General features: G+C 54.6%; 1 protein-coding gene across 2 annotated transcripts in view; it reads right to left on the bottom strand.

Annotated features, from left to right (window-relative positions):
- Window positions 1–13,287, bottom strand: part of LOC137318667 (linker for activation of T-cells family member 1-like) — a 102,468-nt gene that overhangs the window by 51,801 nt on the left and 37,380 nt on the right. For both annotated transcript variants that reach the window (XM_067981368.1, XM_067981369.1), the window contains exons 5-7: window positions 8,899–8,957; window positions 4,477–4,512; window positions 1,052–1,100 (exon numbers count right to left, since the gene is read on the bottom strand). In XM_067981368.1, the coding sequence (XP_067837469.1) occupies window positions 1,052–1,100; window positions 4,477–4,512; window positions 8,899–8,957 (144 nt within the window). The remainder of the gene's footprint in view (window positions 1–1,051; window positions 1,101–4,476; window positions 4,513–8,898; window positions 8,958–13,287) is intronic.

The raw sequence follows: 13,287 nt of genomic DNA, 5'->3' as shown, positions 1-13,287 counted from the left end.
CACTGTCCCGTCAAGCACTCCAAGGGCAGGTACAGGGTTAGATACAGACTAAAGCTCCCTCTACACTGTCCCATCAAACACTCCCAGGGCAGGTACAGGGTTAGATACAGAGTAAAGCTCCCTCTGCACTGTCACGTCAAACACTCCCAGAGCAGGTCCAGGGTTAGAAACAGAATAAAGCTCCCTCTACACTGTCACGTCAAACACTCCAAGGGCAGGTACAGCGTTCGATACAGGGTAAATCTCCCTCTACACTGTCCTGTCAATCACTCCCAAGGGCAGGTACAGCACGAGTTCGATACAGAATAAAGCTCCCTCTACACTGTCCCATCAAACACTCCCAGGCCAGGTACAGGGTTAGATACAGAGTAAAGCTCCCTCTACACTGTCCCATCTGACACTCCCAGAGAAGATACAGGGTTAGATACAGAGTAAAGCTCCCTCTACACTGTCCCATCAAACACTCGCAGGGCAGGTACAGGGTTAGATACAGAGTAAAGCTCCCTCTACACTGTCCCATCAAACACTCCCAGGGCAGGTACAGGGTTAGATACAGAGTAAAACTCCCTCTACACTATCCCATCAAACACTCCCAGGGCAAGTTCAGTGTTAGATACAGAGTAAAGCTCTCTCTACACTGTCCCATCAAACACTCCCAGGGCAGGTACAGGGTTAGATACAGAGTAAAGCTCCCTCTACACTGTCCCATCAAACACTCCCAGGGCAGGTACAGGGTTAGATACAGAGTAAAGCTCCCTCTACACTGTCCCATCAAACACTCCCAGGGCAAGTTCAGGGTTAGATACCGAGTAAAGCTCCCTCTACACTGTCCCGTCAAACACTCCCAGGGCAGGTACAGGGTTAGATACAGAGTAAAGCTCCCTCTGCACCGTCCCGTCAAACACTCCCAGGGCAGGTACAGGGTTAGATACAGAGTAAAGCTCCCTCTACACTGTCCCATCAAACACTCCCAGGGCAGGTACAGGATTAGATACAGAGTAAAGCTCCCTCTACACCGTCCCGTCAAACACTCCTAGGGTCAGGTCCTTACATGTAGTTGCTGTTTTGATTGTTGTAATCTGCTTCTTCATCGCTGCTTTCTGCGGAAAATGAACAGGAGACGTGAGTGTTTCACAGTCGACAGACAGCCTCTCGCACCAAGCCCGATGTCGGTGCAGAGCCAGGCGGCTAGACGACGTATATGAGACTGACTGGCCTCCGTCTGCCGCTGGTCACTGGGTCTAATTCACACCTCTGCGATCGTTCTGCGCCCCTTCATTAAACCCCCGGACACTGGTGAACAAACACTCGCTCACACACACTGGTGAACAAACACACGCTCACAGACACTGGTGAAGAAACATACACTCACAGACACTGGTGAACAAACACACGCTCACAGACACTGGTGAACAAACACACGCTCACGGATACTGGTGAAGAAACACACACTCACAGACACTGGTGAACAAACACACGCTCACAGACACTGGTGAACAAACACACGCTCACGGATACTGGTGAAGAAACACACGCTCACAGACACTGGTGAACAAACACACGCTCACAGACACTGGTGAACAAACACACGCTCACGGATACTGGTGAAGAAACACACGCTCACAGACACTGGTGAACAAACACACGCTCACAGACACTGGTGAACAAACACACGCTCACGGATACTGGTGAAGAAACACACGCTCACAGACACTGGTGAACAAACACACGCTCACGGATACTGGTGAAGAAACACACACTCACAGACACTGGTGAACAAACACACGCTCACAGACACTGGTGAACAAACACACACTCACAGACACTAGTGAACAAACACACGCTCACAGACACTGGTGAACAAACACACGCTCACAGACACTGGTGAACAAACACACGCTCACAGACACTGGTGAACAAACACACGCTAACAGACACTGGTGAACAAACACACGCTAACAGACACTGGTGAACAAACACACACTCACAGACACTGGTGAACAAACACACGCTCACAGACACTGGTGAACAAACACACGCTCACAGACACTGGTGAACAAACACATGCTCACAGACACTGGTGAACAAACACACGCTCACAGACACTGGTGAACAAACACACACTCACAGACACTGGTGAACAAACACACGCTCACAGACACTGGTGAACAAACACACGCTCACAGACACTGGTGAACAAACACACGCTCACAGACACTGGTGAAGAAACACACACTCACAGACACTGGTGAACAAACACACGCTCACAGACACTGGTGAACAAACACACACTCACAGACACTGGTGAACAAACACATGCTCACAGACACTGGTGAACAAACACACGCTAACAGACACTGGTGAACAAACACACGCTCACAGACACTGGTGAACAAACACACACTCACAGACACTGGTGAACAAACACACGCTCACAGACACTGGTGAACAAACACACGCTCACAGACACTGGTGAACAAACACACCCTCACGGACACTGATGAACGAACACACGCTCACAGACACTGGTGAACAAACACACACTCACGGACACTGGTGAACGAACACACACTCACAGACACTGGTGAACAAACACACGCTCACAGACACTGGTGAAGAAACACACGCTCACAGACACTGGTGAACAAACACACACTCACGGACACTGATGAACGAACACACACTCACGGACACTGGTGAACAAACACACACTCACGGACACTGGTGAACACACACACAAACACACTCACGGACACTGGTGAACACACACACAAACACACTCACAGACACTGGTGAACAAACATACATACTTACAGACACTGGTGAACAAACACACACTCACAGACACTGGTGAACAAACACACACTCACTGACACTGGTGAACAAACACACACAAACGGACACTGGTGAACAAACACACATACTTAAGACACTGGTGAACAAACACACACTCACGGACACTAATGAACGAACACACACTCACTGACACTGGTGAACAAACACACACTCACAGACACTGGTGAACAAACACACACTCACGGACACTGGTGAACAAACATACATACTTTACATACTTACAGACACTGGTGAACAAACACACACTCACAGACACTGGTGAACAAACACACACTCACTGACACTGGTGAACAAACACACACAAACGGACACTGGTGAACAAACACACATACTTAAAGACACTGGTGAACAAACACACACTCATAGACACTGGTGAACAAACACACACTCACTGACACTGGTGAACAAACACACACTCACGGACACTGGTGAACAAACACACACTCACGGACACTGGTGAACAAACACACACTCACGGACACTGGTGAACAAACACACATACTTACAGACACTGGTGAACAAACACACACACTCACAGACACTGGTGAACAAACACACACTCATGGACACTGGTGAACAAACACACACTCACTGACACTAGTGAACAAACACACACTAACAGACACTGGTGAACAAACACACATACTTACAGACACTGGTGAACAAACACACACTCACGGACACTGGTGAACAAACACACATACCAACAGACACTGGTGAACAAACACACACTCACAGACACTGGTGAACAAACACACAAACTTAAAGACACTGGTGAACAAACACACACTCACGGACACTGAAGAACGAACACACACTCACGGACACTGGTGAACAAACACACACTCACGGACACTGGTGAACAAACACACACTCACGGATACTGGTGAACAAACACACACATGCTCACAGACACTGGTGGACACACACACACTCACAGACACACACATACACTCACAGAGACACACACACACTCACAAACACTGGTGAACGCACACACACACGCGCACACACACACACACATACACTTGTGAACACACACACACTCACGGGCACTGGTGAACAAGCACACACTCACGGGCACTGGTGAACAAACACACACTCACAGACACTGGTGAACACACACACACTCACGGGCACTGGTGAACACACACACAAACACACTCACGGACACTGGTGAACACACACACACACACTCACAGACATTCGTGAAGACCACACACACACTCACAGACATACGTGAACACACAGACTCACGGACACACGAGAACACACGCACTCAGGGACACGCACACACTCATGGACACACGAGAACATACACATGCTCACTGACACACGTGAACTGACACACTCAAGGACACAGGTGAACACACACACTCATGGACACATACAGTCACTCTCTGACAGGCGTGAACACACACACCTACTCACCAATGCGAACACACGCACACCATGACACCCAATCCTTTCATCTCTGGGACCAGATCCAAACCCAGAGGCTGAGAGGTGCAAGGAACACAGTTCACTGTAACGTTATTGTATCGTGACTCTCTCAGTTTATTAATCACGGGTAACGTGACACAGCTTTCAAATATTCACCCAGAATAGATAAAATCTTACCCTTGAGATCCGTGTTTTCATAATTCGGCAAGCTCTCTACAAAGACAGAGCAGAATTAAAACATTAAATTCAACTCAACGGATAGAGAGAGACTGAGAGATTGGAGATAGAGAGAGAGAGAGAGACTGAGAGATTGGAGATAGAGAGAGAGAGACACTGAGGGATTGGAGATGGAGGGAGAGAGACACTGAGGGATTGGAGATGGAGGGAGGGAGACACTGAGAGATTGGAGATAGAGAGAGGGAGACTGAGAGATTGGAGATAGAGAGAGCGAGACACTGAGGGATTGGAGATGGAGAGAGAGAGACTGAGAGATTGGAGATGGAGGGAGAGAGACACTGAGGGATTGGAGATGGAGGGAGAGAGACACTGAGGGATTGGAGATGGAGGGAGAGAGACACGAAGAGATTGGAGATGGAGGGAGAGAGAGACACTGAGGGATTGGAGATGGAGAGAGAGAGACACTGAGGGATTGGAGATGGAGGGAGGGAGACACTGAGAGATTGGAGATAGAGAGAGAGACACTGAGGGATTGGAGATGGAGAGAGAGAGACTGAGAGATTGGAGATGGAGGGAGAGAGACACGAAGAGATTGGAGATGGAGAGAGAGACACTGAGGGATTGGAGATGGAGCGAGGGAGACACTGAGAGATTGGAGATAGAGAGAGAGAGACTGAGGGATTGGAGATGGAGGGAGAGAGAGACTGAGAGATTGGAGATGGAGAGAGAGACACTGAGGGATTGGAGATGGAGGGAGAGAGACACGAAGAGATTGGAGATGGAGAGAGAGACTGAGGGATTGGAGATGGAGGGAGAGAGACACTGAGGGATTGGAGATGGAGGGAGAGAGACACTGAGGGATTGGAGATGGAGGGAAAGAGACACTGAGGGATTGGAGATGGAGGGAGAGAGACACTGAGGGATTGGAGATGGAGGGAGGGAGACACTGAGAGATTGGAGATAGAGAGAGAGAGACTGAGGGATTGGAGATGGAGGGAGAGAGAGACTGAGAGATTGGAGATAGAGAGAGAGAGACTGAGGGATTGGAGATGGAGGGAGAGAGAGACTGAGAGATTGGAGATGGAGAGAGAGACACTGAGGGATTGGAGATGGAGGGAGAGAGACACGAAGAGATTGGAGATGGAGAGAGAGACTGAGGGATTGGAGATGGAGGGAGAGAGACTGAGAGATTGGAGATGGAGGGAGAGAGACACGAAGAGATTGGAGATGGAGAGAGAGACTGAGGGATTGGAGATGGAGGGAGAGAGAGACTGAGAGATTGGAGATGGAGAGAGAGACACTGAGGGATTGGAGATGGAGGGAGAGAGACACTGAGGGATTGGAGATGGAGGGAAAGAGACACTGAGGGATTGGAGATGGAGGGAGAGAGACACTGAGGGATTGGAGATGGAGGGAGGGAGACACTGAGAGATTGGAGATAGAGAGAGAGAGACTGAGGGATTGGAGATGGAGGGAGAGAGAGACTGAGAGATTGGAAATGGAGAGAGAGACACTGAGGGATTGGAGATGGAGGGAGAGAGACACGAAGAGATTGGAGATGGAGAGAGAGACTGAGGGATTGGAGATGGAGGGAGAGAGACTGAGAGATTGGAGATGGAGGGAGAGAGACACGAAGAGATTGGAGATGGAGAGAGAGACTGAGGGATTGGAGATGGAGGGAGAGAGAGACTGAGAGATTGGAGATGGAGAGAGAGACACTGAGGGATTGGAGATGGAGGGAGAGAGACACTGAGGGATTGGAGATGGAGGGAAAGAGACACTGAGGGATTGGAGATGGAGGGAGAGAGACACTGAGGGATTGGAGATGGAGGGAGAGAGACACGAAGAGATTGGAGACAGAGAGAGAGACACTGAGGGATTGGAGATGGAGGGAGAGAGAGACTGAGGGATTGGAGATAGAGGGAGAGAGACACTGAGGGATTGGAGATGGAGGGAGGAAGACACTGAGAGATTGGAGATGGAGGGAGAGAGAGACATTGAGTGATTGGAGATGGAGGTAGAGTGAGACTGAGAGATTGGAGATGGAGGGAGAGAGACACTGAGGGATTGGAGATGGAGGGAGAGGGAAACTGAGAGATTGGAGATGGAGGGAGAGACACTGAGGGATTGGAGATGGAGAGAGAGAGAAACTGAGAGATTGGATATGGAGGGAGAGAGATACTGAGGGATTGGAGATGGAGGGAGAGAGACACTGAGAGATTGGAGATGGAGGGAGAGAGACACTGAGGGATTGGAGATGGAGGGAGAGACACTGAGGGATTGGAGATGGAGGGAGAGAGACACTGAGAGATTGGAGATGGAGGGAGGGAGACTGAGAGATTGGACATCGAGAGAGAGAGACACTGAGGGATTGGAGATGGAGGGAGTGAGACACTGAGGGATTGGAGATGGAGGGAGAGAGACACTGAGGGATTGGAGATGGAGGGAGAGACACTGAGGGATTGGAGATGGAGGGAGAGAGACACTGAGAGATTGGAGATGGAGGGAGGGAGACTGAGAGATTGGACATCGAGAGAGAGAGACACTGAGGGATTGGAGATGGAGGGAGTGAGACACTGAGGGATTGGAGATGGAGGGAGAGAGAGTCTGAGGGATTGGAGATGGAGAGAGAGAGAGAGACTGAGAGATTGGAGATGGAGGGAGAGAGACACTGAGGGATTGGAGATGGAGGGAGAGGGAAACTGAGAGATTGGAGTTGGAGGGAGTGAGAGACTGAGAGATTGGAGATGGAGAGAGAGAGACACTGAGAGATTGGAGATGGAGGGAGAGAGAGACTGAGAGATTGGAGATGGAGGCAGGGAGAGACTGAGGGATTGGAGATGGAGGGAGAGAGACACTGGGGGTTTGGAGATGGAGGGAGAGAGAAGCTGAAGGATTGGAGATGGAGGGAGAGGGAAACTGAGAGATTGGAGTTGGAGGGAGTGAGAGACTGAGAGATTGGAGATGGAGAGAGAGACACTGAGGGATTGGAGATGGAGGGAGAGACACTGAGGGATTGGAGATGGAGGGAGAGAGAAACTGAGAGATGGGAGATGGAGGGAGAGAGAGACTGAGAGATTGGAGATGGAGGCAGGGAGAGACTGAGGGATTGGAGATGGAGGGAGAGAGACACTGGGGGTTTGGAGATGGAGGGAGAGAGAAGCTGAGGGATTGGAGATGGAGGGAGAGAGACACTGAGGGAGTGGAGATGGAGGGCGGGTGACGCTGAGAGATTGGAGATAGAGGGATAGACACTGAGGGATTGGAGATGGAGGGAGGGAGACACTGAGGGATTGGAGATGGAGGGAGAGAAACACTGAGGGATTGGAGATGGAGGGAGAGAGACACTGAGGGATTGGAGTTGGAGGGAGAGGGAAACTGAGAGATTGGAGTTGGAGGGAGTGAGAGACTGAGAGATTGGAGATGGAGGGAGAGAGGCACTGAGAGATTGGAGATGGAGGGAGAGACACTGAGGGATTGGAGATGGAGGGAGAGAGACACTGAGGGATTGGAGATGGAGGGAGAGAGAGACTGAGGGATTGGAGATGGAGGAAGAGACACTGAGGGATTGGAGATGGAGGGAGAGAGACATTGAGGGATTGGAGATGGAGGGAGAGAGACACTGAGGGATTGGAGATGGAGACAGAGAGACACTGAGGGATTGGAGATGGAGGGAGAGAGACACTGAGGGATTGGAGATGGAGAGAGAGAGACACTGAGAGATTGGAGATGGAGGGAGAGACACTGAGGGATTGGAGATGGAGGGAGAGAGAAACTGAGAGATTGGAGATGGAGGGAGAGACACTGAGGGATTGGAGATGGAGGGAGAGAGAAACTGAGAGATTGGAGATGGAGGGAGAGAGGCACTGAGAGATTGGAGATGGAGGGAGAGAGAGACTGAGGGATTGGAGATGGAGGGAGAGAGAGACTGAGGGATTGGAGATGGAGGGAGGGAGACACTGAGGGATTGGAGATGGAGGGAGAGAGACTGAGGGATTGGAGATGGAGGGAGATAGACACTGAGGGATTGGAGATGGAGGGAGAGAGACACTGAGTGATTGGAGATGGACGGAGAGAGACACTGAGGGAATGGAGATGGAGGGAGAGAGACTGAGGGATTGGAGATGGAGGGGGAGAGACACTGAGGGATTGGAGATGGAGGGAGTGAGAGACTGAGAGATTGGAGATGGAGAGAGAGAGACACTGAGAGATTGGAGATGGAGGGAGATAGACACTGAGGGATTGGAGATGGAGGGAGGGAGACACTGAGGGATTGGAGAGGGAGGGAGGGAGACGCGGGCTGGGTGTGTCTGGTGAATTGCCGTGAATGGCCGTCGAGGTCCTGGGGAAACCTGGCCATTCCTCGCTGCACTGTCGCAACTCTCTCAGTCCCTGGCCGTATCGACCCCCCTCGACACTCACCGTTATCCGACTCTTTCACCTCGAGGAGCGACGACCTCCGGCTGTTTGGGAGGGGCGATCTGGCGGAGGAGAAGAGAGGCAAACCGGTCGGAAGGGGCCATCGGAAAAATCTCCGTTCGAGGGCATCGTAGCTTCGCTCGATGCCCAGACTCGAGTCAGGTCCATCGCAACGAATGGGACGTCCGATAAACTCCCGCTCTGCACCCCCGATTCCCACAAACCCTCCTTCGCAGTTACCCCCCTCTCCCTCTGTTACCCCCTCTCCCACTGTTACCCCCCTCTCCCTCTGTTACCCCCTCTCCCTCTGTTACCCCCCTCTCCCACTGTTACCCCCCTCTCTCCCTGTTAACCCCTCTCTCCCACTGTTACCCCCTCTCCCCCAGTGTTACCCCCTCTCCCTATGTTACCCCCGTTTCCCCGACTGTTACCCACTCTCTCCCACTGCTACCCCCTCTCCCCCAGTGTTAACCCCTCTCCCCCAGTGTTACCCCCTCTCCCACTGTTACCCCCCTCTCCCCCTGTTACCCTCTCTCCATCTGTTACCCCCTCTCCCACTAATACCCCCTCCCCCACCGTTACCCCCTCTCCCTCCGTTACCCCCTCTCCCCCAGTGTTACCCCCCTCTCTCCCACTTTTACCCCCTCTCTCCCACTGTTACCCCCTCTACCCCACTGTTACCCCCCTCTCTCCCACTGTTACACCCTCTCTCTCTGTTACCCCCCCTCTCCCTCACTGTTACCCCCTCTCTCCCACTGTTACCCCCCCTCTCTCCCACTGTTACGCCCTCTGCCTCTGTTACCCCCCTCTACCCCACTGTTACCCCCTCTCTCCCACTGTTACCCCTCTCTCCCACTGTTACCCCCCTCTCTCCCACTGTTACCCCCTCTCCCCCCTGTTACCCCCTCACCTGCTGTTACCCCCCTCTCCCCCACTGTTACCCCATCTCCCACTGTTACCCCATCTCCCACTGTTACCCCCTCTCCCCCGTTACCCCCCTCTCCCGCTGTTAGCCCCTCTCTCCCACAGTTACCCCCTCTCCCCCGCTTTTAACCCCTCTCCCCAACTGTTACCCTCTCCCCCCCTGTTACCCCGCCTCTCCCACTGTTTCCCCCTCTCCCGCTGTTACCCCCTCTCTTCCACTGTTACCCACCTCTCCCCCGCTGTTACCCCCTCTCCCGACTGTTACCCTCTCCCCCCATGTTACCCCCCTCTCCCACTGTTACCCCCCCTCTCCCCGACTGTTCCCTCTCCCCCCGTTACCCCCCTCTCCCGCTGTTACTCCCTCTCCCACTGTTACGCCCCTCTCCCCCGCTGTTACCCCCTCTCCCACTGTTACCCCCTCTCGCCCGCTGTTACCCCCTCTCCCCTGTTACCCCCTCTCTCCCACTGTTACCCCCCTCTCCCCCTGTTACCCCCTCTCCCGCTGTTACCCCCTCTCCCCCTGTTACCCCCCTCTCTCCACTGTTACCCCCTCTCCCCCTGTTACCCCCTCTCCCACTGTTACCCCCTCTCCCCCCGCTGTTACCCCCTCTCCCACTGTTACCCCCTCTCAGCCCGCTGTTACCCCCCTCTCCCCCTGTTACCCCCTCTCCCACTGTTACCCCCCTCTCCCCCTGTTACCCCCTCTCCCCCTGTTACCCCCCCTCCCCGTTACCCCCTCTGCCTCTGTTACCCCCCTCTCCCACTGTTACCCCCTCTCCCGCAGTTACCCCCCTCTCCCACTCTTACCCCCATCTCCCACAGTTACCCCCTCTCCCGCAGTTACCCCCCTCTCCCGCTGTTTCTCCCTCTCTCCCACTGTTACCCCCTCTCCCCCTGTTACTCCCCTCCCCCTGTTACCCCCTCTGCCTCTGTTACCCCCCTCTCCCACTGTTACCCCCCTCTCCCGCAGTTACCCCCCTCTCCGGCTGTTTCTCCCTAACCCGCTATTACACCCCACTCCCCCGCTGTCACTCCCTCTCCACTGATACCCCTTCTCCCCCACAATTACCCCTCTCCCACTTTTAAACCCTCTCGCCCGCTGTTACCCCCTCTCCTTGTGTTACCCACTCTCCCCTGCTGTTACCCCCTCTCCCCCGCTGTTACCCCCTCTCCCTCTGTTACCCCCCTCTCCCCTGCTGTTACCCCCCTCTCCTTGTGTTACCCACTCTCCCCTGCTGTTACCCCCTCTCCCACTGTTACCCCCTCTCCCCCGCTGTTACCCCTCTCCCTCTGTTACCCCCTCTCCCCTGCTGTTACCCCCTCTCCCTCTGTTACCCCCTAACCCTCGCTGTTACCTCTCTCCCCCTGTTACCCCCCTCTCCCCCTGTTACCCCCTCTCTCCCACTGTTACCCCCTCTCTCCCACTGTTAGCCCCCTCTCCCGCCGTTACTCCCTCTCCGCCTGTTACCCCCTCTCCGTCTGTTACCCACTCTCTCCCGCTGTTACCCCCTCTCCCTCTGTTACCCCTCTCTCCCCCGCTGTTACCCCCTCTCCCCCGCTGTTACCCCCTCTTCCCGCTGTTACCATCTCTCCCCCAGTGTTACCCCCTTCCCCCTGTTACCCCCTCTCCCCACTGTTACCCCCTCTCCCGCCGTTACCCCCCTCTACCCCTGTTACCCTCTCTCTCCCCCTGTGACCCCCTCTCCCTCTGTTACCCCCCTCTCTCCCGCTGTTACCCCCTCCCCCGTTGTTACCCCTCTCCCCCTGTTATGCCCCTCTCCCCCTGTTACCTCTCTCCCACTGTTAACCCCTCCCCCGTTGTTACCCCTCTCCCACTGTTACCCCCTCCCCCCACTGTTACCCTCTCCCCCCACTGTTACCCTCTCCCCCACTGTTACCCCCTCTCCCCCACTGTTACCCCCTCTCCCACTGTTTCCCCTCCCCCGTTGTTACCCCTCCCCCACTGTTACCTCTCTCCCCACTGTTACCCCCTCCCCCACTGTTACCTCTCTCCCCCACTGTTACCCTCTCCCCCACTGTTACCCCTCTCCCCCACTGTTACCCCTCTCCCCCACTGTTACCCCCTCTCCCACTGTTTCCCCCTCCCCCGCTGTTACCCCCTCTCCTGCTGTTACCCCCTCCCCCACTGTTACCTCTCTCCCCCACTGTTACCCTCTCCCCCACTGTTACCCCTCTCCCCCACTGTTACCCCTCTCCCCCACTGTTACCCCCTCTCCCTCTCGTTTCCCCCTCCCCCGCTGTTACCCCCCTCTCCCACTGTTTCCCCCTCCCCCCGCTGTTACCCCCTCCTGCTGTTCCCCCCTCTCCCACTGTTACCCCCTCTCCCGCTGTTACCCCCTCTCCTGCTGTTACCCCCTCTCCCTCTGTTACCCCCCTCCCCCACTGTTACCCCCCTCTCCCTCTGTTACCCCCTCTCCCTCTGTTACCCCCTCTCACGTTGTTACCCCCTTTCCCGCTGTTACCCCCTCTCCCTCTGTTACCCCCTCTCTCCCGCTGTTACCCCCCTCCCGTTGTTACCCCCCTCTCCCGCTGTTACCCCCCTCTCCCGCTGTTCCCCCTCTCCCGCTGTTCCCCCCTCTCCCCTGCTATTACCCCCCTCTCCCTCTGTTACCCCCTCTCCCGCTGTTCCCCCCTCTCCCGCTGTTTCCCCCTCTCCCGCTGTTACCCCCCTCTCCCTCGCTGTTACCCCCCTCTCCCGACTGTTACCCTCTCCCCCCATGTTACCCCCCTCTCCCTCTGTTACCCCCCTCTCCCCGACTGTTAACCCCTGTACCTCTGTTACCCCCCTCTCCGTCTGTTACACCCTCTCCCCTGCTGTTACCCCCTCTCCCATTGTTACCCCCTCCCGCTGTTATCCTCTCTCCCTCTTTTACCCCCTCTCTCCCACTGTTACCCCCTCTTCCCTGCTGATACCCCCTCTCCCCTGCTGTTACCCCCCTCTCCCTCTGTTACCCCTATCCCCCGCTGTTACCCTCTCCCCCACAGTTACCCCCTCCCCCATTGTTACCCCCCCTCCTACTATTACCCACTCTCCCCCACTGTTACCCCTCTCCCCAACTGTTACCCCCTCTCCCACTGTTACCCCCCTCTCCCACTGTTACCCCCTCTCTCACTGTTACCCCCTCTCTCACTGTTACCCCCCTCTCCCACTGTTACCCCCTCTCTCACTGTTACCCCCTCTCTCACTGTTACCCCCCTCTCCCACTGTTACCCCCTCTCCCACTATTACCTCCCTCTCCCGTTGTTACCCTCTCTCCCACTGTTACCCCCTTCCCTGCTGTTACACCCTCCCCCACTGTTACCCCCCTCTCCCTCCGTTACCCCCCCTCCCCCTCTGTTACCTCCTCCCCCACTGTTACCCCCTCTCCCACTGTTAACCCCTCTCTCTCTGTTACCCCCCCTCTCCCTCTGTTACCCCCTCCCCACTGTTACCCCCCTCTCGCTCTG

Source organism: Heptranchias perlo, unplaced genomic scaffold (genome assembly GCF_035084215.1).
Source record: "Heptranchias perlo isolate sHepPer1 unplaced genomic scaffold, sHepPer1.hap1 HAP1_SCAFFOLD_705, whole genome shotgun sequence".
Lineage (NCBI taxonomy): Eukaryota > Metazoa > Chordata > Chondrichthyes > Hexanchiformes > Hexanchidae > Heptranchias > Heptranchias perlo.
Note: the sequence above shows the minus strand (reverse complement) of the source record. Positions and strands in the feature narration are given on the sequence as shown.